The sequence below is a fragment of the Coturnix japonica genome, chromosome 2 (genome assembly GCF_001577835.2).
Source record: "Coturnix japonica isolate 7356 chromosome 2, Coturnix japonica 2.1, whole genome shotgun sequence".
NCBI lineage: Eukaryota > Metazoa > Chordata > Aves > Galliformes > Phasianidae > Coturnix > Coturnix japonica.
The window spans coordinates 134627755-134652380 of NC_029517.1; the positions used below are offsets into that span (position 1 = coordinate 134627755).

Consider the following 24626-nt stretch of genomic DNA (forward strand, 5'->3'; position numbering starts at 1 on the left):
TCTCTATGGGTCACTATGTGTCTCTATGGGGTCACTATTTGTCTCTATGGTCTCTCCCACAGCCAGCTGGGCTGCCCCAGGGAAGCATCATTTGCTGGCTGAGGGCAGAACCCTCCTCTGTTCTGGTTTGTATTGGAAGGAGCCTTAAAAATCATCCAGTTCCAACCCAAAACGACGCAGCCAGACTCTTCCCTGCGGTGCCCAGCGCTGGGACAAGAGGCCGCGCAATGGGCCCCAATTAAAAATGGGAAAATAATGGGAAATATGGGGCTGCTGCCAGTGAAACTGATAACTGATAACTGATAACTGATAACTGATAACTGATAACTGATAACTGATAACTGATGATAACTGATAACTGATAACTTCTGATAACTGATAACTGATAACTGCTGACTGATAACAGATAACTGCTGACTGATAACTGATAACTGCTGACTGATAACTGATAACTGCTGATGAACAGATCAACTGCTGACTGATAACTGATAACTGCTGACTGATAAACTGATAACTGATAACTGCTGACTGATAACTGATAACTGCTGAGGGCAACCAGGAGGAGGAGGATCCATCCATCCCTCAAGCTGAGCTGTGGTGACATGCAAAGAACTGAGTCGGGTGCAATGTGCTACAGAAGAGCGGCCCGGATGATCAGGGAAGCAGCAGCAGCTGCTGCATGAAGGCATTTCTTAGTTTGCAAAGGCAAATGCAAGCTTGTTATGGAGCAAGCAACTTCTGCATCACACAGCTGAGCGCTGTGCTTCCTGGGAATGCCTTCTCTATCTGATTCACCCAACAATGTTGGATCAGCGTTGAACTCGAGGAAACTCTTTCACTCTTCCTAACCGTAAGAGTGACTACGAGATCGCTGAGTGCTCGCCCAGCGCACCAGCTCCTCACGGAGATGAGCTGCTTGCAATGGCTTTATTGATTTCTCAGTTCCTGTCCAGCTGGCACAGCTGGGGAGTGCAGCACAACTGACAGCTCAGCACGGCGTCGTAGCGCAACAGGCACAGCCCAGTGTTGCACAGCTGGGGCAACACTGCAAAGCGCGATGGAGGCGATGGAAGACTTGGCACAGCACAGCACGGCAGCGGGGCTGCTCACAGCACAGCTCCAGCAGCACGGAGCGCAACACAGTGTTTGCTGCACCAATTCTGTCGGCCATTTTTACCAACAGAACCCAACGTGTGCAGCAGCTCCGACCGCCCCTTTCTCCACACGAGCAATGGAAGTTCCAAACAGCCCAGAAGACACAGAGACACAGGGGTCTTTCCCCTTAAGGTACCATCAGATTTTTGAAGGCTGTGAGACAAATGGAAGTGAAAAAGTTGAGCACCAGTGGCGTTTCTGCTGTTCCCCGTGTTGGGATCCAGCTGCTGGGTTGGGATTGATTCAGTTCCTTCTCCTCCCACGCTAAGTCCGGCTCACAAAGCCCACCGAGATGTCAGCTTCGAACTGAAAGGCATCATCTGTGCTTGGGAAACCTTAATTGTACAGCAGGGATGGAGGTAAGAGGATGGAGCGTGGTGGGTTGCAACCCGTGCTGCAGCTTTCCTCCCTTCCTGCACCCATCACCAGCAAAGAGGGGGAAATAAAGAAGAGCTTTAGGACCCGCGGTGAGAAAAGCTTGTTGCTCCCAGATGCAAACACATCAGTCTGTGGGACTCTTGCAGCAGCTCCATGTCTTCACAAGCACCATCTGCATCCCCTGCGCCCCACATCTCCCATTGGGTTGCTGCTTCAGGAGTTGGGGCTGGGGCTCGTGCTGGTGCAGAGTCCATTCCTTGTGTTACAGCCGGTTGCTCTCCCACTTGCTGTCGTCTTACGCCTCTCACGGGCTGTAATGATTCATCCTGGAGCAGCCCCACTGCAGGAGCTGGATCCAGAGCCCACGGCTGCTCCTGGCTGGGTTTGTGCCCATCCCAACGTGCAGGGACCCCGCTGCCCCAGCCCTGACTCACAGGGGAGGAGAGCGGTGCTTGTGGAAGGCGTTTTCCAGGAAGTTCGCCAGCTTCTCGCAGTCATCCTAAATAGAGAAACAAAAGCAAAGCCGGCTGATGAGTCTGCTGTGCTTTTTCCGTCACGCAGGAGAATGAAAGCGCTGCTGTTTCACTTCCAAGCTGTGCTTTTGCTGCACTCAAATGAAGGAAAGAAGGAAGTCAAAATGCACTTTTGTTTCCCCCGGGCATCCTCACATCTATTTCTCAGCGAGTGAAGCAAACCCCTTCCTGCTCCATTGTCAGCAGCCAGAAGAAGAGCTTCCAAACTCTGCCTACAGCCCCAGAATCCCCAATTGGTATGAAATCAAAAAGAAATGCGCTTTTCTTTTCCTCCACCCTCCTTTACCCCAAATGACTGCACAGCTCCGCGGTCCTCCTTGGGTCGGTGTGCAGACACCAAGGGAGAGCCTGGAAGCGCCGCGCTGCTGCAGGGGACTTCAGCGCAAAGTGAGCTGAGAGCAGCGCAGGCTGTTGGGTTCTCTTTGGCACTGCTCAGCTTTTCACGTTCAGAAAGTCATTGGGGTTGATGCATTGTGTGGTGACCCTGCTGCTGCTACGCGGCCGTCCCTTCCAAACAGTGGGAGTGCAGAAAAATTGAAAGGCACCGTGCAAGGGCAGGAGTGCAGCACAGAGCTGCAGCACGGGCCATGCTCCTGGCTGCAGGTAGGAAATAGGGCACGAGGCATCATGCTGCTGTGGTACAGTGCACAAACACAGTGCACACTGCTGCTGTGGCACGGCGCATGCACACGGACAAAGGCATGGCGTATGAGCAGCCTCACCTCGTGGATGAAGCCGTAGTGCACCAGCTCTGTGGCGAGGTCCTTGGAGTTATCAGCTGCAGAGGGAAGGAACAGTGAGAACGTTGGTGCCCCCATCTCCCAACAGAGCACACCTCTGCAGCGCACAGCACAGCTGCACTGCTCCTCACTGCATGCTGGGGGCACGCACTGTGCTGCTGCTGCTCGCAGTCAGTGCTGAGTAACTCTGGGGCCAACAGAGCAGAACGTGCAGTGAGTGAGAGCTGATAGTAGCCCCAAGCAGGACCGAGCTGCAGCCCCAAGGGGACAAGAATGGTGCCATGCGGATATGAAATCCAACACGCTCTCAATCTGTGCCTACCCCTAACTGTGAACCTGAGCTATAGGGCAGTACTACCCCTAACTGTGAACCTGAGCTATGGGGCAGTACTACCCCTAACTGTGAACCTGAGCTTATAGGCAAGTAACTACCCCTAACTGTGAACCTGAGCTAATGGGGCAGTACTACCCCTAACTGTGAACCTGAGCTATAGGGCAGTACTACCCCTAACTGTGAACCTGAGCTATAGGGCAGTACTACCCCTAACTGTTGAACCTGAGCTATAGGGCAGTACTACCCCTAACTGTGAACCTGAGCTACAGGGCAATACTACCCCTAATTATGAACCTGAGCTATAGGGCAATACTACCCCTAACTGTGAACCTGAGCAGGGCTATGGGGCAGTACTTCCCCCATAAGAAGCAATGCAACCTACTGGGCAGCAAGTCATAGCTCAGCTGTCGGTGCAGCTTGTCCTCCAGGATCAGCAGGAGCGTGAGCTGCAGAGAGAACAGAGAGCTCTGAACACCCATCTGTAAGAGACAGCATCAATGTTGGATTCTGCTGGTGTGGTGGGCAGGGGGGTGCTGGGCAGTGCCAATGTGTGGGGTGTCTTTGGGGCACAGTTTGGGTGACTCAGGGAGATGCTCGCTCTGTTAAACTGGGAAGAACCAGAGCTAAGAGGCGTCCTAAGACATTATGGCCTGCTGTAGCAGAGGGCTGTGTGGGCTTTGCTCTTCTCTGGGCTTCTTTTGCTCCAGATAGAGGAGCAGGTCCTTTGGGTTCCATAGCAAACTAAGACCAGCAGTGCTGTAGTGCACAGAGCAGGAGCTGCTCGTTGCATCCTGGTGGGGCCGTGCACTCACATGCCACTGAGTCTTGTCCTCATTCAGCTCCATGTTGCATTGCATCTGCACCACCTGGAAGAGGCCAAAGCGAGCGTCAGCCTGGACACAGCCCCTTCAACTCCCCCAGGTCCCCTTCGCTTATGTGCAGAACTGCCCCACATCCTGCATTGCATCCCTGAGAACACTGATGACGTCTGAGTGCATCACTGCTCCAGGCTCCCTCTGCCCAGTGCCCACAATTATCACCTGGGTGGGAGGGGACATCAGCAGCTCTCCAGACCCCACCCTGCTCAAAAGAAGGCCGTGAGTTCAGAGGATGCTGCCCGGCATCAATTTCCGTGTTGCCCAGAAGCAGAACAGTGACAGCATGAATTGCGAGTTGACTCTGCAGCTTTGATGCAGCTCAAATATTTGGTCCAGAGCGGAGGAGGTGACAGCTGGGCTGTGAGCTGTGCAGGACCCACATGTAAGTACCAGGATGGGATTTGAGCTGTGCAGGACCCACATATCAGCACCAGGCTGGGATTTGAGCTGTACAGGACCCACATATCAGCACTAAGGGGGCTGTGAGCTGTGCAGGACCCACACGTCAGCACCACCTCTCTCATCTCCTCTCACTCGCTTCTCTTTCTCACCTCCTTTTCTGCTTCTCACACCTCTTCTGTTTGCTAAATGGAGCAGTACGGATGGAGGCCTCCTTTGGGCTCTTGCAGAACCACTTCTAGCACTGGAACCTCACCCCATGCCCCCCCTGTTTGCCCTCTGCCACCTTCCCCAGCCTGGCTGCACCTTGACCTCATACCAAAGAGCTGAGCCCACCACCAAGTGCATGGGCATCCAATGGGATGACGTGGATATTGTAGCCAAGGTCCTGGGCAAACCGCTCTGGGTGGCACAGCTTGAGGAGGGAGATCTGACACAGAACCTCAGCTGTGACTCCATGGGGGGGCACACAACCGGTTGTTCAAAGCTCTAAGGATGCATCCGTGTCATGCAGAGACCCCAAATGAGTCTCCTGCCAGCCCAAGCTGAGCCATTGAATCACCGAATCACTGAGGTCGGAAAAGACCTCCAGGACCCCCACGTCCAACCCCAGCCCATCCCACCGTGCCCACCCATCACATCCCCAGGTGCCACATCTCTCCGTGGTTCTGAGGCACCTCCAGGGACGGTGACTCCCCCACCTCCCCATGCAGCTGTGCCACTGCAGCGCTGCTCTTTGCAGGTGAAATGCTTCCTATTATGCAGCCTGAGTCGCCTGCACAGCACAACGATGCTATCTCAAGCTCTAAAGCAGCCTAAAAAGCGCTCTGTTCCATGCGGGTTCATAACAGAGTGAGGAAACACCTCCCTGCAGGGCATCTAGGAAGCCTAAAGAGGCTGGAAACTTCACTTCCACTTCAATTAACTGTAGAGAATGATAGCTCATCGATGCAGGTTCTCGATTGCGCTGCAGCACCTTCTGGGTACGGAGGCACCGCCGAGGGCCTGCAGCCAACAGCACCAGCACCCTTTGCATGGCAGCACAAAGGTGGCTCTGAAGCTCAGAGCTACTTCAAAGCTACTTCAGCTGCACGTAGGCATGCAACATTGTCATTGCACCAGCTCAGAGCTACTTCAAAGCCTGCCCATCAGCTGCATGTAGGCATGCAACACGGTCAGTGCACCAGCTCAGAGCTACTTCAAAGCCTGCCCATCAGCTGCACATAGGCATGCAACACGGTCAGTGCACCAGCTCAGAGCTACTTCAAAGCCTGCCCACCTGCTGCACATAGGCATGCAACACGGTCAGTGCATGGGGCTCGCTGGGCATCCCACCACCACCTCCCAGAGCAGCCAGCGCTGTGCTCACATTCACTGGGCACTTGCAGGTTTGCCCCGGTGCCAGATGTCTTGCAGTGAAGCTCAGATGGCTGCTCCCCTCTTGACCCAAATAAAATCAATGCATGTTTTTCACCATCCATCGCTGGTCAGCCAGACCATGCGCTCACAGAACTGGGGCACCGGATGAAAATGCAGCACATAACAAATGCAGAGGGGGAGGCAGCGTAATGGCTTGGGTTTACATCGACACTCCTCCAGTTTATCCAACAGAGCTCTAAAAATAAGCACGGGGTGCTATGAATAAACCATCAGCTGAGTGCTATGGGAGCCGGTGTGATGGGAGCACTGACAGTGATGCTTTGCAGGAGGCATTTCACAGCAGCAATGGGAACCGGTTTGGGGCCTACGTAGTGTTTTGAACATGAATTCAGTGCAGGATGAGGCTGCATTTGTAACATCCACCGTAACACAAGGAACGCCATAGGCTGTCCATAAGGAATGGCCAAATAGGCCATTGACAAGGAGTGACCAAATAGCATCGGTACAGGGAAATGCCCCATACAGGGAATAAAGGCACTGAATGCTGCTTTAAGAAAGAGAGGAGCGTACAGACCTATGCTGGATCCCAAAGCTCTGCAGCTTGGCGGATGGAAGCCAGCTGAGCCATGCAGCCAACCCGCCTCTCCTCATGCACTCATCAGCAAAGTGCCCCTACTGCCTCCAACCTGGGGCCTCCAATAGAGGGCAATGATAAAATGGAGCGAGTTCAATGGGGAGATGGTAAAGCATGCAGGGCTGCAGCACTGGGAGGGGGGGGGAGCAGGACTTGCTCTGCCTGATGGCTTTGGGGAACCCAATGGCAGCACACCCATAGCCATGATGGGTGCTGAGAGGGTGGAGGAACCAGGCTGGTTGCAGAGAGAAGAGAGACCTAAATAGGGATGTTCTGGATGGACTCGAGGAAATCCTTTCTCATGGTGAGAGTGGCCAAAGAGGGAACAGCCCGGTTATGGGGTCTCCATCCCTGGAGGATTTTAAGACCCAGTTGGATTTCTGGTGTCCCTTCCCACCATGGAAGAAAGGGACCCAGCTCTGCACACCCAATTTAGGTCATGCAACAGTGATTAATCCTGGGACCTGAAGCGGATTCAGCGTTTCAAAGTGCTGTGAGACCCACAGTGCCCACCCTTCCTTCTAACAACCCTGGACAAATACACACACAGAGCCCTTGAATCTGAGACACCGAGAGAAATCTGACAGCCCAGGAGACAGAGATCATCTCACTGAGCTTATTCCCAGCACCTGAAACTGACTCCAGGACACTAATAATACAGGAAATGAGGAAAGAAGGCTTTAAAACTGAGCTGCCACCACAGAGTCACTGCAAATAAGAGCTGAAAGGGCTCAGGATGCCATCCTAGAGAATGACAGGAGTGTTAAGGTTGGAAAAGACCTCTAAGAACATCAGGTCTAACTGTCAGCCCAGGCCCATCACACTCACTCATAGAGCCATTAAAACCACTGGGGTTAGAACAGCACTTCAAGATCCCCATGTTGGACCCCAACCCATCCCACTGTGCTCACCCACCATGTCCCCAAGTGCCACATCTCCACAGCTCCGTGACACCCCCAGGGATGCAACTCCCCCCCCCCCACACACACACTTTCCTGACTGTACCTGGCCTGACCCCTCACCTTCCTGGTCTCCACATCAAAGGGCTCCGGCGTTGGGGTTTTGGCTTTCTGAGGGTCCTCTGGGGGCTGAGAAAGAGCCCGTGGGAGGGCGTGGGGTCTGGAAACAGCGAAGTTCATCAGCGGGTAAATCCCATTCCTGGTATAGACACAGAGAGAGGAGATGATGAGTGAGTCCCATCGTCCTGCTGCCCAAGGGATGGTCTGTTCATCCACATGGAGAGCCGCAATGGGGCTCAAATGAGCGATTAAACATGGTCCTGCCAGTGGGATGCTCCAAGTGATGGGACCTGGGGACGTCCCAAAACCCACCTGACATCTTCTAAGAACTTATCGAGCTCAAGGAACGAGACCTCTGAGTACCTGGGAGGGAAGGATGGGGTGTCACTGCCAGGGCAGGGCAGCAGGGCAGCACGAAGGGCTGCCATGGTGATAGTGAGGTCAGGGGGGATGCAGGTATGGGGCTCACACCTTGTTGTGCTCCAAACCCTCACCTCCATTGAGCTCCGGGCCGACCCTCACGCCGGATCTCTGCCATCACCATGTTCAGGTCCAGCTCCTTTATCTTCTCCTCCACCACGTTCTCCGGCATCAGATCTATGGTTGAGCCAAAGATGGGCATCAGTTGGAGGTGCTGCAGGGTGGGCTCTGTGCTCACTGCCATACTGGGCTCCTCCATCCCCCCAGCTCCGTGGGGCAGGGCACCCCAATGCGACTCACACTGGTTGTTGATGAAGCAATGCGCTGCCAGCAGCTTAAGGGAATGGACCTCGAAGAGCACGCGGTGGAACAGGAGGCTGTTGGCCGTCGGCCGCTTGTCAGGGTTGAGGGTCAGGCAGGACAGAATGAACTCCTGAGGGTCAAACACAAAGCACGGACTATAGACAAAGCCCAGCTCCGGGTCTGTCCCAGTGCTCGATAACTCTTTGGGGTAGAAATTGTTCCTAATATCCAACCTGAACCTCCCCCAGTGCAACTTCAGGCCATCACCTCTCATCCTACCTTACCTTGAAGGATGGCTGGGAGAATTCTGGAATCACACAAAGGGGCTGATTGATAGAAGGGGGGAATATGCAGATATGATGGAATGTTTTGGGTTTGAGCATGGAACTACATTTGTACAATTACATGTGCAAGTACATTTACCCCAGGGTCCCATCAGTCTTTCTGGCCTCCAGAGCACACTGCTGGCTCCCAGTCTGCCTGCTGGCCACCAGGACCCCCTAGATCCTTCTCTACAGAGCACACACACAGGTTTACATGAGCACCCACTGGGATCTGCCACCCAGCCTCACTGCTGTTCCCAGTGGGACAGCATCTCATCATGACCTGCCAAGCAGGAAAGACACTGACGTCCTTCAGCCTGCCAGGTCCCAGTGGATCCCAGTGGATCCCAGTGTCCCAGTGGAACCCAGTGGGTCCCAGTGTCTCCGTCTCACAGCTCAGCCTCCTGCACTCACCCTCATGTTGGGGTCATCCAGCGAATGCCGTGCCCGCATGATGGCCTCCTCCGAGACCCGCGTGTCACCGTTGGTCTGGATCTCCAGCACTGCCATCTGGGGGAGGAGGAGCTCAGCTGTGTCTGCAGGCAGCACCAACAGCCCCACAACCCCCTCGGAGCAGCGCCCCACATCCCTGCCCCACATGCTGCCCCTGCCCTTGGGCTGCCATAGCCCATGGAGGCTAAGCCCAGCTCCACCTCCATTAGGGACACACAGCTCACAGCCCGGTGTGGGGCAGCCAGCAGACTCCATAGGGCACTGCCCTGCCCCGTAAGTGGGGGTCCTGCAGGTCCCCAGGCTCTGCAGCATCCCAGCCCCATAACCCCCTCGGAGCAGCGCCCCACATCCCTGCCCCACATGCTCCCCCTGCCCTGGGGGTGCCGCAGCCCGTAGAGGCTGAGCCAAAGCAGCAGTGGATGCTCTGCTGAGCCCAGCAGTAATGCTTCCACCTCCATCAGGGACCTGCAGCTCACAGCCCGGTGTGGGGCAGCCAGCAGGCTCCATAGGGTACTGCCCTGCCCCATAAGTGGGGGTCCCACAGGTTCCCAGGCTCTGCAGCATCCCAGTTCCGTACCTCCAATGCACACATCCCAAAGGAGAAGATGTCCACAGCGGTTCCATCAGCCTTCTCTGCAGAACCAAACCAGGAGCCCATCAGCCCCGTTGTGGGACTTCAACCCCGTCACCAGGACCAGCCGACGTCCCCACCTACGGACCCTTCACCCCATACACTTGTGCCTATGGCCCCTTATGGGCTCCAAGCTCCTTTTCCCCACTCATTGTAACCCTTCACACGCTGCTGAGCACTTCTGAGCCACAGCCTTTTCAGACAGTGATCTGCAGTCATGACGAGACCTTGTTCTGAACCATCAGTATCCAACGCTCAGCCCACTGCAATGTGGGCACAGCTATTCACCCTATGGACACGGCTATTCTCCATATGGGCACAGCTATTCTCCCTATGGGCACAGCTATTCTCCCTTTGGACACGGCTATTCGCCCCACGCTCACAGCTCCGCGCTCATCGGCACCGCATTTCACCTGCAGCGTTGGCACAACCCGCCACGGTCACGACATCTTCTCTTGGCTGAGAGATTTGAAGGCAGCAAACTGCAAACCTTCAGCAGCCTCGTGTTGCACCGCAGCCCCCCCACAGCCCATCCCTCAAACAGCCCCCCCCTCAAGCAGCACCCCGCTCAAATAGAGCCCCACTCACGGCCGTACTCCGGGGGAAAGAAATGCAGATTGCGCAGCTCCTCCCTCTCGATGCGGATGGGGCTCCGCAGGTCATCTGGAAGGGCTGCAAGGGAGCAAGAGAGAACCTAAGCCACAGCTCTGCAGCGGATGCAGGTGGGACTTTGGAACATGTCCCTGCCCGTGCAGACCACAGGGTGGCACCCGCTCCCCCAGGAGAAGCCACAGCAGCAGCAGGGCCCATCCTGCTCGCAGCCCTGGGACCAATCCTTGTGCCCACTGGGGACAGCATCCACCCAGTGATGATTTGGGTGTGCAGGAGAGGGACTTGTATCCACCACTAGTGATTTGGGTGTGCTGGAGAGGGACTTGTGCCCACCCCTATTGATCTGGGTGTGCTGGAGAGGGACTTGTGCCCACCATGTATTGATTTGGATGTGCTGGAGAGGGCCTTGTGCCCACCATGTACTGATTAATTGTGCTGGAGAGGGACTTGTGCCCACTCCTATTGATCTGGGTGTATTGGAAAGGGACTTGTGCCCACCCTGTATTGATCTGGGTGTATTGGAGAGGGACTTATGCCCACTCCTATTGATTTGGGTGTGCTGGAGAGGGACTTGTGCCCACCCCTATTGATTTGGGTGTACTGGAGAGGGAGCAGAGGGATCCCACTCACCGTTTGCAAACACGCGGTGCCACACTGCCGGTCAGCGCCGATGCCAAAGGAGGTAAATGAGGAGGTGTAGAGCGGCGGGCACAAACAAAAGACAAGGTAATGCCAACCTCAGAACCGCAGAATAATCAGGGCTGGACCAAAGACCATCGAGTCCAACCCCAGCCCATCCCCACTGTGCCCTACCCCCTCCCCACAGCTCCCCACTGCCCACCCCATTCACAGCCCCAAAGCTGCGTGGCCGCGTCCTACCGGAGCCGATCTTGATGAGCCCGTTGTGCTGGATGAAGATGGTGTCACTGGTCAGGTTGCCGTGGATGATGGGGGGCTCACAGGAGTGGAGGAAGCTGGGGGGGCACAGAGCTGCCCTGAGCACTCAGCCCAACACAGCCTATGTGATAATGCCTATGGATGGTGATGCAGAGAACTTACCTGAGAGCGGACAGGATCTGCGTGCACCAGCGCTTCCAGGCCTAGGGCAGAGAGCAGAGCTCCGTGAGACAAGCCAAGACCCAGAGATCAGCCCCCAGCTGATCCCACCCAGCATCTGGGAACCTGGACCCCCACTACCCTGCAGGGACCACAGCTCCGTGATGAGCCACACACTGTCCCAGCCACAACAGTCTCCTTTCCAGCCCTTGCTCGGTGAGCACCACCAAAGCTGAGAAGCTCAGTGCTGCCATCCTCGGTGTCAGACAGAGCTCTGCGGGGCACTGAAATACAGGGGCAATGTGGGCAGACACACCACAGAGGGGGCAAAAGCTCACGGTACTCCTAACATCCAAACTGAGCATCCCTCGGAGCAAAGGGAGGCCACCAGCCCTCACCCCATCACTGCTACCTGGGAGCTGCACCCATTTGTTCTGCTTTGTAAGAGAGCTGAGAGCCCATCCCAGCAGGCACAACCCTCACGTGGCTGTGCTCCTATGGGACCTACCCTGGCATTCATGGCCTTGTGGTTTTTCTTGGTTTTCTTCAGGAACTGTTTCAGGCTCCCCGAAGAGACATATTCTGTGATGAAAATGACCTGGGGGGGGGGGGGACAGAGGTGTCAGTTTCCTGCCTGGCTCACACACTGCACCGTGCGATGATGAGGGTGAACATCCTGCTATGTGTCCTGGGGAATCACAGAGTCATTCAGGTTGGAAAAGAACCTCCAAGATCATCAACTGGCTGCCAGCCCATCCCCACCCTGCCCTGAAGAACCACAGCTTAACATCTCCGGAACACCGCAGGGATGGCGACTCCTCCGCTTCCCTGGGCAGCCCATGCCAACGCACGGTCGGTTTCAGATAAGAAATTCTTGCTAATTTCCAACCTAAAGAAGGGGAGCCCTGGGAGCAGGGTGAGCAGAGGACCCCGGGATCCCACTGCCGTCCCTCTCAGCCTGGAGTGCAGCCCCCCAACGTGCCCCTACCCGTGCCTTTGAGTCCTTCACATCCAGCCAGTATTTATGGAGCTTCACGATGTTGGGGTGATCCACCAGCACCAGCTGCTCAAACATGGTCTTGATCTTCTCCTGGGTGCAGAGAGAGGACAGATGAGATGGCAGCTCAGGGACATGGCAGGAGAGAACACAGGAAGGTGGGGAGCAGCTCCAGATCAGGGGTGATTACCTCATGTGCTTTGAAGGCCTTCTTGTCAGTGAAGAGCAGCTCATTCCACACCACCTCTACACCTTCCTCCGTGTCCATGGCAAGGAAGGTGCTCTGGATGCCCGGCATGTTCCCCTGGTTCACCTGCAAGGCACAAGAAGTTGTGATACCCCCCATGAGCATTCCCTGCCCGCAGCTCCCACCCCGTAGACAGGCTCACACACAGCACTACATGGATGTGGATGGATCTCCTGTTCCAGGATCTCCACCCAAAGGAGGCTCAGGCTCAGTGGAGCCCCCAGCCCACTGCCTGCCCTGCCCAGCCCTCAGGATTCCCATTCCTGGGGGCTCAGGTCCCCAGGGCACAAGGGCACAGAACAAAGGCAGACACTGGGAGCAGCTCCCAGCACAGCAGGATGTCACCGTGAGAGCCACCCAGCCCCAGTACACACCCCATGTGGACCCCACATCCCAGCAGATGTAGGGGAACATCCCGTGCTCTGAGCTGATGGCCACAGGCACAACAGACAGGGCAGACTGGAGGGTCCAGACCAACCTAAGGCCTAACACCAGCCAACAAGAAATAGCCGTGTTCAGTGCAGGGCAGTTGGACCAGATGGCCTTTGCCTTTCCAACTCAAAGCACACAGAATCACAGAATCACAGAATGACCTGGGTTGGAAGGGACCTCAAGGATCATGTAGTTCCAACCCCCTTGCCTGGCAGGGCCACCAAACATACACATTTACTAGATCAGGTTGCCCAGGAGACCCCATAGAGACACCATAAATCCCCATAGAGACCCCATAGATCAGGTTGCTCAGGGCCCCGTCCATCCTGGCCTTGAACGCCTCCAAGGACGGGGCATCCACAACCTCCCTGTGCAGCCTGTTCCAGGGCCTCACCACTCTCTTAGTAAAGAACTTCCCCCTGACATCCAACCTAAATCTTCCCTCCTTCAACTTGGATCCATTTCCCCTAGTCCTGCTAAAGCACCTACGATTCCATGAGGGGGTTTCTGCCCCCCAGGAGCAGCACTGTGTGTACCCTGCACACCAGCAGCCCTGCATCCCCCTCCTGGCGGATGGGACCCCCCTGCATCTTCCGGCGCGGTGCGGAGCCGCCACCATGCAGATGAATGCGGGATTGTTCTGCTCGGAGCTCGGACGCTGTGGCACGGGGCAGCTGGTGGGCACGGCGCTGGGGGGTGTGCAGCACCCCCGGCTCGTTGGCAGGGAACAGATGGGCACTCGTGGCCCAGTTCCTGCTGCCGGAGCACAAAGAGCTTCTATTACCAGTTCCCCATCACTCGCGGGCTCCGCGTGCCTCGCACAGAGCTCAGCAGTGCAGCCAGCTGGACTGGGCTCAGCCTGCCAGGGCTCCACGCGGTCAGCTGCTCCAATGGGGGCAGGATAAGGGGACAGATTGAAGGTGAAACAGGAGAGATTTGGGTTGGATGTGAAGGGGCTCAGCCTGCCAGGGCTCCATGCGGTCAGCTGCTCCGCTGGGGACAGGACATGGGGACGGATTTAAGGTGAAACAGGAGATATTTGGGTTGGATGTGAAGGGGAAATCATTTCCCCGGAGGCGCTGAGGCCCCAGCACTGCTGCCCAGAGAAGTGAGGGTGCCCCATCCCTGGGGGTGCTCAGGGCTGTGGATGGAGCCCTGGGCAGCTGAGCTGGGGGGCACACAACCCACTGCAGGGGTTGGGGCTGAGGGTCCCTTCCAGCCCAACCAGCCCATGGTTCCATGACCTTTGAGGACCTTTCCAACACAGTTCTGTGATCTTTAAAGTCCCTTCCAACCAACCCATGTATGGCCTTATGATCCCACGAGGCTGTGCTGGGAGCGGATGCTGAAGGCAGCCCCTGTGCACCATGCATGAGTGCTCATGAAGCTGCTCTTCTGCCCACCTCAAAAAACACCGATGGAAAATCACCTCGTGGCCCTGAGAAAAGCCCCAAAGTGACACTAGTGAGTGGCCACTGCGTGCTGGACGGCTGCAGGACTCACACTGAGCAGCAGCCCCGTGCATGGAGCTCCCAGCTGCACCAATGCATCAATGCTGTCTGTGGTCACAGGGGTGACTGAGGGCAAAAGGAGCAGCCACGCTCACTGCTGTGATCTCACCCTGTGCTTCCCATCAGTTCTGTGTGCTGAGGCAAAGCTCCTCCTGCTTTGCCAGGACTGGGAAATTCTGTGCTCGGGCTCCTTCCAGAAAGGCCCTGGCAGGAGCTGAGGCCGCGTGGGGAGACCACGGGGACGGGTAAGTGGAGGTTTGCAATAGATCAGATTGCATCTTACAATAAATTGCTCCTTTTGTGCTTCTCACGTTACGGAGCCTGAAACAGCAGACAGAAAAAGGGTTGGTGATGCAGCACCGGGGCTGTGGGGGAGCAGCGGCTCTATCAGGAGGGCTGGGAAAGCTCAGAGCAGCTCCCAGCCACCCCTCTGTGCAGAGGGGCTGATCCAACCCAAACCTCCCCGGTGCCACCTGAAGCTGCTTCCTCACATCCCATCACCACCTGCCAACAGAGACTGACCCTCTTCACTGCAGCCTCCATTCACAGCCCTGCAGATGGGGTCTGCCCTGAGCCCCCTCTGTTGCAGACAGAGCATCCCCAGCTCCTTCCCCTGCTCCCCTGCATGGAAATGTTGCCTGCTCACTTCTCCACCCGTATTGCGACTCTCTGCCCACACAGTCTCACCAGCATTGAGCACTGAGACTCCCTGGTTCCGATACAACCCTTCTTGCTCAGCTGGACACACAGTCAGCTGGCTCTCAACAGCACCCCCAGACCCCTTTCCCATCCAGATCTGCCCTCCTGTGTGCACTCAGCTCAGTGGGGGAGGCCACCTCCTGCCTGCAAAAGAGCTTTACCCAAAACACTTCCAAAATCTGGCACGGGTTTGCTGCTTTGTCTCCAAGGCAACTGAGCAGGGCAAAGCCTCAGCACTCAGCCTGAACAGCACAGGGCCACATCCTGGGCTCCCCGGGCAGGGGGATGCAGGGCAGGCACAGAACTAAGCTCACCAGGAGTGCTGGTGCCTCGGTTGTTTGGTGGCTATTGGGCATCTGCTGTGCCACGGGTCCCAACCCCACGGCATGGAGCATCTGCTGAAGCCCATGGCATGGAGCAGAAGCCCAGCTGCAGGCATGGGGGGACACAGAGGGCACAGAGACAGCGATGCTCACAGCGGGCACAGCCTGCATGGCTCCTTAGGACAACACTGGGATTTCCTGGGGCTGAATGGGGAATGCTGTGCCCAGGGGAGCAGAGCAAAGCCCAACCCGCTGCTCTGCTCTGGGATCTCATTAGCCTGAGTGAGAGCAGGAGCTGCACGTGCGTCTTCTGAGACTCTGCTGGAGTTATGGGTGGCACAGAGCTGCATGGGGACCTCAGTGCTGAGCCTGCGCTCTGAGCAGCGCATGCAGGGACGCAGAGTTGTGCCTTGATGTTGGGGGGAAATGCTGCAACATGGAAATGATTCTTCCTACTACACGAGAAGGAAAAGGAGCTCAGATGGCTGAAGCCACATTAACAGCTGGGCTGCCCGTCTCGGCTCACTGAGGGCTGTGGGTGACAAACAGCACTGGCTGCATGAGGAGCACAGCTGGAGAAGAGCTCCAAGATCCCCATGTCCAATCCAGCCCACCCCATGGTGCCCACTGCCCACCTCCCCCAGTGCCACATCCCCAAGGTGCTGAAACACCCCCAGGGTTGGTGACTGCCCCACTTCCCTGTGCAGCTGTGCCACTGCAGCTCTGCTCCTTCCAGGAACGAGTTGCTCCTAATATCCAACCTGACCCATCCTCACGCAAGGTGAGGCCTTCAGCTCTCATCCTATCGCTGTCCCCCAGGAGCAGAGCTTACCCCCACCTCACTCCAACCTCATTTCAGGGGTGGGAGGCAGCGCTGAGGTCTCCCCTGTGCCCCCTCTGCCCCAAGGAGCAAAGCTGCCGTGGGACCTCACCTGGCGGCAGGTGACAAAGCCAATGGGGTGACATCCACCCACTGCTGTCTGCAGCAGAACAACAGCCCGAGCCCACGGCGGCAGAGCAGCGTCAGGACAAGGGATCTGAGCTGCCAGATAAACCAGTTTTCTCTGCACGATCGTGTTACACAACGAGCAGGTGAAGGGAACACATGAGATGGAAAATATTTTGATCCTACTGAAGCATTTGATCCTGCCTTCACAAAAACAAGCGCTCAGCACAAGTTGAGAGTGGGGTGGGCAGAGGCTGAATGCGCTGCCAGCCGCAGGGCTTAGCAGAGCCGCGATGGAAGGGAGCCATGCACAGACACCGTGAGATCTGCTGATCTCCGAGCCCAAATGGTTGGAATGGATGATCCTTTAGGTCTTTTCCAACCTTGGTGTGATTCTATGATTCTATGGTTCTATGCTGCTGATCTCCGAGTCCAAATGGTTGGAATGGATGATCTTTTAGGTCTTTTCCAACCTTGGTGATTCTATGATTCTATGGTTCTATTCTCAACACTGATCAGTAATGGCAGGAAACACTGGGGTGCTGGTGGGCATCACCTGTCCTGCACAAGTGGACCTCAAAGAGGAGAGAGGCAGAGAATCCTTGAATTATTAGAGTTGGAGCAGACTTCCAAGGTCACCAAGTCCGACCTCAGCACACCCACATTGAGCCCACCCACAGCATCACAGAATCATTAAGGTTGGGAAAGACCTCGCAGATCAGCCGGTCCAACCATCAGCCCAACCACCACAGGAGCAATGGGGGCCGGGTGCCTTTCTCTCCATGCTGAAGCCAGACCTTCCTTCTTGCCCTGCAGCTGCTGCAGCAAACCCTGGGATCCCTGACCTCTGTCCCATTGCTGAGCGGGTGCAGAAGTCGATTTTTCCACTGCTCAGATAAGAGCCAGGCGCAGCGCTGCGGGCTGAAGGCAATGCCTGGTTGGTACCTCCAGAGCAGAGGAATTGCTCCTGAAGGGCAAAGGAATCATAGAATCATCACAGAGCCATGGAATGGTTGGGTTGGCAGGGTCCTTACAGATCACAGAGCCTTAGGATGATTGGGTTGAGTTGGCAGGGTCCTCACGGATCACAGAGCCATGGGATGGTTGGGTTGTCAGGGTCCTTGTCGATCGCAGATCCATGAGCTGGTTGGGTTGGGTTGGCAGGGTCCTCACAGATCACAGAGCCATGGGCTGGTTGGGTTGGGTTGGCAGGGTCCTTACAAATAAGAGCCATGGAATGTTTGGGTCAGGTTGGAAGGGTCCTTACAGATCACAGAGCCCCATAAAGTGGCAGGGAGGCGTTTGCCCTCATGCTGTGAGTGTGCAGCACACACCATAGCTGAACCTGCACAATGCTCCTTCCCTCAAAGCAACACGACCTCACATCTGATCCCGTATGACCACACTGGGCAACGCTCCAGCACCGCCTCTCACATCCTTACCGCCCGGTGCCAACACGAGGAATAGAAGGGCAAAGCAGCGGTGTTTGCCCTGCTTTATAACACGGCTGTGGGCAGCTCCTTTGTCCCAGCAGCACAACACCAACACCGCCGGGACCGTGTGTGTCCCATGGTTACATCGGAACAAAACAAGGAAGGAGGTGAGGGGTACACGGGGTGCACAGCCTGAGAGGCTCCCACGCATCTGAGCACAGCACACAGAAATACCTGCAGGCACAAAACAAACGGAAGGGCAGAAACCAGCCGGGTCAAAACAGGAAGGGACAGAACACGGAGAGTAATTTTAGCAGCCCTCCTTGGCATGTGGGCTGAGGAGCACAGAGCTCCGACTGTGTGCATATGGGACACGGTGAGAGCTGGAGCAGATGGGAGCAAGGAGCGCAGCACGCAGCCACAGGCTGCAAACTGACACCGATCTGGGGGGGCAATGGGTGGGAATCGGGCAGTGTGTGCTGCGGGATGGAGATGTCCTGCAGCCACACACCCACGCTGGGCAGCCAACAGCAGCGCCCAGAACAAGGAGTGGGATTGTTGCAGCCGGGAGGATGGAGGGATCCTGGGGATGGGGAACGCTGCACTGAAAGCAGAGCTGAGACAAATGCAGAACCACCTCCGTGCATCACCCACATGGACTAAGAGGGGGACAGTGAGTAAGAGGGGGACAGAGGGGGACAGTGAGAGCATCTCCCAGCCTCTGCTTCATGGCCAAAGTGACAACGAGAGGCTGCGCTGCCTCCTCCCAGCGAAGGTCACCTGCCGCTGAGCTGCACCTTCCTGCAAACGTCCTCCATTGAGCCCTGCGATGCCCACAGCCCCACAACCCACAGAACCGCCTGCCACGGCAAACACACAGCGAACAAACGCCCCCAAAGCAGAGGGAAGGACAAACAGGCGGCGTGTGGAGAAGGAGCAAAGTCCTCCAGGTTCCTCGGCTGGGCAAAAGCAAAGCAGAGCCCGACAGCCCTGAGCCCTGAGCCCTCCCTCCCAGTGGGGCTGGAAGAAATAGCTCCAATGGCAAAAATTCAACACCTGGAGGCTTCCCAGCAAAACACATCGCAGCGCTGCCCGTCCTCACTGCAGCCTCCAACAGGGGGAAGCTGCAGCCCCTCTGTGCATGCAGAAGCTGCAGCCCTTATGTGCATGCAGAAACAGCAGGCCTGCCATGCATGCAGAAGATGCAGCTCCTATGTGCATGCAGAAGCTGCAGCCCCTCCATGCATGGCAGAAGCTGCAGTCCCTGTGTGCATGCAAATGGGCGGGTTGTTTCCCCTCCTTGTGTTTTTTGGGGACGTTTCTGATTCTCCCCACCCGGCAGATTCCTCCCCCCATCGATCCCCCCTTTAGTCTGCTTTTGCCCTTCTCCTCCTTCGACTGCTGCTTCTTTTTCCTCCCTTTCCCCCCCCGTTGGGCTTAGAGGTGAACCAAAGCTTAGAGTTCAGATCCCATGCAGTCATTAACCCTTTCCTGACCAGCATTAAAGGCTTTACCAAAGGAGATGCGGAGTGGAACTGGCAGCAAACAGCCCGTGGGCAGCAGCCCCTTCCTGATGGATACAGGTATGAAAATGCAACGCGGTGCAAATCTGTAACCATTTGCATCCAGCAACACGAGATCAAACAGAGTTTGCCAAAGTCCGGCAGAGCTTCCAGCAGAAACGAAGCGGCGCTTTGCATCCCCTGCTGCTCCCAATGATCCCAATGCTCGGGATGGCTGGAAAAATGCAACGCCGTCACAAAAGTGATGCTGAAAACAAAACCTGCAGAAGAGGAAATCTCTGCAATAGCGGCAAAGATGTGAGAGGAGGAACAGGGGGGGATGAGAGGGGGGGAGGCGAGGAAGGGAGGTGAGGGGGCACTGCCCCAAGTTGCGCTGACCCCAAGCAACGTGCATCTAGAACATCACCAGCACGGCACCCTGCACCCAGCACGGCACCCTGCACCCAGCACGGCACCATGCACCCAGCACGGCACCATGCACCCAGCACGGCACCATGCACCCAGCACGGCAACCATCACCCAGCACGGCCCCTGCATCGCAGCACGGCACCTGCATCCGCCACGGTCAACCCTTGCATCTCAGCACGGCACCTGCACCCAAGCACGGGCACCCTGCACCCAGCACGGCACCCTGCACCAGCACAGCACCATGCACCCAGCACGCACCAGTTGCACCCAGCACGCACTGCACCCAGCACTGGCACCATGCACCCAGCACGGCACCCTGCACCAGCACGGCACCCTGCACCCGCACGGCACCCTGCATCCAGCACGGCACCATGCACCTCAGCACTGGTGCACCCTGCACCCAGCCACAGCACCATGCACCCAGGCACGGCACCATTGCACCCAGCACGGCACCATGACCCAGCACTGGCACCATGCACCCAGCACGGGCACCCTGCACCCAGCACGGCACCATGCACCAGCTACGGCACCCTGCATTCCAGAACGGGCCACCATTGCACCCAGCACGGCACCCTGCAACCCAGTACAGCACCCTGTGCACCAGCACGCACCATGCACCCAGCACGGCACCCTGCATCCAGCATCAAGCACCCTTGCCATCCAGCAACAGCACCCTGCATCCAGCCAGCACCATGCACCCAGCACGGCACCATGCAGCCAGCACGGCACCCTGCACCCAGCACAGCACCATGCACCCAGCACGGCACCATGCATCCAGCACGGCACCCTGCATCCAGCACAGCACCCTGCATCCAGCACAGCACCATGCACCCAGCACGGCACCATGCACCCAGCACGGCACCATGCATCCAGCACGGCACCATGCACCCAGCACGGCACCCTGCACCCAGCACAGCACCATGCACCCAGCACAGCACCATGCACCACACGCACCATTGCACCCCAGCACGGCACCATTGCACCCAGCACGGGCCACCCTGCACAGCACCAGCACCCTGCGCCCAGCACGGCACCCTCACCCAGCACGGCACCATTTGCACCGACGGCCCATGCATTCCAAGCACGCACCCTGCATCCAGACAGCACCATGCATTGGGCTCCATGCAATGTGCATCCTGCAACCAGCACCATGCATCCAGCACTGGCACCATCATCCAAGCTACGGCACCCTGCATCCAGCACCGGCACCATGCAATCCAGCACAGCACCCTGCATCCAGCACAAGCACATGCACCCAGCACGAGGCAACCATGGCATCCAGCACGGCACCCTGCACCCAGCACAGCACCATGCACCAGCACGGCACCAGCATCCAAATGCACGGCACCCTGCATCCAGGCACAGCACCCTGCATTCCAGCACAGCACCTATAGCACCCAGCACGGCACATCACCCAGCACGGCACATTGCATCCAGACGGCCCATGCACCGCAGCTACGGCACCCTGCACCCAGCACAGCACCCTGCACCCAGCACAGCAGAGCCCAACAAGGACTCCAGAGCAGTACCCAGTACACAGCACCATGCACCCAGCACAGCACCATGCACCCAGCACAGCAGCACAGGGCCCATACAGGTCCACGGCTGTTCTGCAAATGCAACGAAAAGAGCATAAATAATGCATGCCAGTCATCAGAGCAGTGAGAGGGAATCCCTGTGGTGGCATTGCTTGTGGAAATCATGACGTGTGTGCAGCAGAAGGGCTGTGTGTGTGCACTAGGAAACAGCAGCCACCAAACTCAGCGTGTTTTCTTCCTGGTGCATGACCGAAGCACCCTGCAATACACAATAATGTCCTGCACACAACTTCCCCTGTGCTTGCTGGCAATGCTGTCACGTCTCTGTGATGCTGGCAGTGCCACCAGCAACAGTCGTAGCAACAACAGTGCTACCACCAACAGTGCCAACAACAACAGTGCCAGCAACAACAGTGCCAGGGCTGTTTGCTGCAGCAGAGGACGGGGGGACAAACCTCTGGGGTCAGTTGTGGCTGCAGAGCTGCGCCCTCATCACATTGAAATAGGTGGCACCATTGAAATAGATGGCATCACTGAAATAGATGATGGCATCACTGAAATAGATGGCATCACTGAAATAGATGGCATCATCATTGAAATAGATGGCATCACTGAAATAGATGGCATCACTGAAATAGATGGCATCATCATTGAAATAGATGCCATTATGCGCCACTGTGGGTCAGCATCGACGTGGGTTGTGCAAACCAGACGTGACTGCAGGTCACCCCTCTGCCATGGACACTGGGGTGGGAGGTTCTGATGGGTTCAGTGGGGCCACGGATGAACGTTCATCATCCAGAGCTCTGATAAAACACGGCTCCCCTCTGGCTCAGCTGCAATTCCACCCCAGCAGTCACGCACTGCTTGGAACAAACATGTCCCCACTGCTCGGCAGCACCAGTCATTGGATGCTCACAGCTCTCATTGCAGGAGCATTGGGGGGTTCACACTGCACAAATCATTGGGTGCCCACAGCTCTCATTGCAGGAGCATTATGGGGTTCATGCAGCAGCAGTCATTGGGTGCCCACCGCTCTCATTGCAGGCGCATCGTGTTGTTCTCAGCCCCCAAACCTGGTTGTTTTCCTCCCCACCCTTCAGGCCGCCCCACAGAGACCCGGGACCTGCAGCCACCCCACACCACGAGCCCTGGGGATGAGGGATGTTATAACACAGCACTGGAGCTCAGCACCCATTGGGTGCAGCCTGCAGGTGGTGGCACCTCCAGAGCCCATCCCAAAGGAGCTGTGAGCAGGATCTGCTGGTCTATGAGCACAAGGGAAGAGCTGGGGGTGCAGAGATGGGATGCTGGACATTGCATCAGGCCCTGGCAAAGCCCCTGATGTGCAGCAGGGGAGGGGGGGGCAGAGATGGAACTGAGACCCACGGGCACGGAGGTGCCACAGAGAAGGGGGGGACACGGGTGGGCAGGTGATGGTGGTACCACCACCACATGAAGGTGACCCACAGCAAAGCACAGACCGGGTTGGGACAGGGAAGTGATGGAGACCCCATTACTGGGGGTGTTCAAGAAGAGGGAGATGTGACACGTGGGGACACGGCCAGTGGGGACACGGTGGGGTGGGCACGAGTGGGGATCCTGGAAGTCTTCTCCAGCCTTAATGAGTCCCTGACTCTTGTTTAGAGACACGGTTGATGGGCACAGCCGTGATGGTTTAAAGGGCCGGTGATGGTTTGAAGGGTCGATGTGGGGATCTCGTCCAACCTTAATGGCTCTCTGATGTGTGACTGGGAACAAGGGATGCCCAAAGGCAGGGCAGAGCGCCCGGAGCTGTTAGCAGGACATACAGGGCGCATTACTGTGGGTTGGGCCCTTTTCTACCACCGCTGTCCCACCCCCGCCCGGGGCGAGGATTTACCCCGGCTCCGGCGCCGCTCCCGGACGCCCCGATGGGGGCAGGGGGGGATTCGGGCTCCGCTTCCAGGGCACGTCGTACGGATACGAGGGGGAGAGGGGCCGGCAGAGCGACCCGGAGCTCCGCGGGACGCGGGTGGGCACCGCGCGATCGCTCTGCGGGGCTCCGGACGGGACGTTGTGGCCGCGTTGGCCCAAATCGCTGCTCGGGAGACGACGAACCGGATCCTCCGCCCCGGGGGCAGCGGCCACAGCGGCGCCGATCCGCGATTCACCCGCGGATACAGCGCAGCCACCGCGCCGGGAACCGGAGCGCAGCGCACCGGGACGGCCCGAAGCGGAGACACCCGCACGGCCACACCGCACCGGGCACACCGAGCCCCGCTCCGAACCGAGCCCCGAGCCGAGCCCCGCTCCGAGCCGAGCCCCGCTCCGAACCGAGCCCCGCTCCGAACCGAGCCGAGACGAGCCCCGAGCCAAACCGAGCCGAGACGAGCCCCGAGCCGAACCGAGCCCCGAGCCGAACCGAGCCCCGAGCCGAGACGAGCCCCGAGCCGAGCCCTGTTCCGCACCGAGCCCCGCTCGGCACCGCGCTCTCCCCGCACCTTCCCCTCTCTCCCGCCCCCCGCGGCTCCGCTCCCGCACCGCCCTCCGGCGGCTCCCGCATCACCGCCCGCACCCTGGGGCTGCTCCCGGCCCCCACCTGCTCGCGGCGCTTCTGCCACCTCCCGCACGGACTCTCCTCCAGGATCTCGCTCTCCTCCTCGCTCTCCTCCTCCTTCTCATGCGCCAAACGCGCGTCGGGCTCCGGCACCGCCATCCCCGCACCGCTCCGCACCGCTCCGGGGGGGACGGATCGTGCTCAGTTCCCCCCTCCACCCCCCGGCTCCGACGTGCGAACGCACACGGCCCGCCCCCGGCCCGCCCCGCGGGGAGAGGAGGGGCCGTCCCGCACAGCGCCCGCCCCGGGGCTCAGAGCCACGGGATCGTTAAGGTTGGAGCGGACCTTCAACATCCCTTGGTCCGGCCGCAGCCCTCCCACCCCCCGATTCCCACTGACCGTGTCCCCAGGTGCCGCGTCTCCCCGGTTCTGGAGCAGCCCCAGAAATGGGGATGATTTCCCCCCCCGTCCCTGGGCAGCTGTGCCGCCCCACGGCCACAGTTTGGGACAAGAGCTTTTCCCCGGTATTCAAGCTGAAATCAAACCCATCTCTCTGCACTTTAGAGACCCGGCTGTGATACTAAAGGTGGGAGCTGTCGGTCTGACAGAGCCAGACGGTTCGTTGTGCCCTTGGAGGTTGCCTGACCTCCATCCCACCGCCGGGCTGCGGCACCGGGACCCACAGAACCACGGAAAACACGGGACGGGTGGGTCGGAAGGGACCCCGCAGATTAATGAGCTCCAGCCCCTGCCCTGGGTTGGCTGCTCCCCACCGGCTCAGG

At 57.7% G+C, this 24626-nt stretch overlaps 1 protein-coding gene across 4 annotated transcripts; it reads right to left on the bottom strand.

The window, feature by feature from the left end:
* Positions 1–908: 908 nt before the first annotated feature.
* Positions 909–24083, bottom strand: NRBP2 (nuclear receptor binding protein 2). 4 transcript variants are annotated; one of them, XM_015856489.2, is made up of 18 exons: positions 23887–24003; positions 12436–12558; positions 12237–12338; positions 11757–11846; positions 11252–11292; positions 11072–11166; positions 10823–10846; positions 10169–10252; positions 9527–9582; positions 8911–9006; positions 8171–8303; positions 7945–8047; positions 7763–7813; positions 7454–7589; positions 3953–4006; positions 3523–3586; positions 2789–2844; positions 909–2032 (listed from the first exon to the last, which is right to left on the bottom strand). In XM_015856489.2, exons 1-18 carry the CDS (start codon positions 24001–24003, stop codon positions 1964–1966), a joined length of 1494 nt encoding a protein of 497 aa, XP_015711975.1. In that variant the 3' UTR covers positions 909–1963. The 4 variants fall into 4 exon arrangements, with proteins under 4 accessions (XP_015711975.1, XP_015711976.1, XP_015711978.1 ...); XM_015856490.2 differs by having other exon boundaries at positions 1667–2032; positions 12243–12338; positions 23887–24083; XM_015856492.2 differs by lacking the exon at positions 23887–24003 and adding an exon at positions 17438–17556 and having other exon boundaries at positions 1667–2032.
* Between the last annotated feature and the right edge of the window lie 543 nt (positions 24084–24626).

What these genes read in the sequence shown, in the direction of transcription:
- NRBP2 (XM_015856489.2), bottom strand. Translation starts at nt 24,003, where the DNA reads ATGGCGGTGCCGGAGCCCGACGCGCGTTTGGCGCATGAGAAGGAGGAG. An exon ending in GGCAGAAGCGCCGCGAGCAG is followed by an intron (nt 12,559 to 23,886) that starts GTGGGGGCCGGG and finishes TGTGCCTTGCAG; the next exon opens with GTGAACCAGGGGAACATGCC. An exon ending in AGGACAAGACTCAGTGGCAT is followed by an intron (nt 3,587 to 3,952) that starts GTGAGTGCACGG and finishes TTCTCTCTGCAG; the next exon opens with CTCACGCTCCTGCTGATCCT.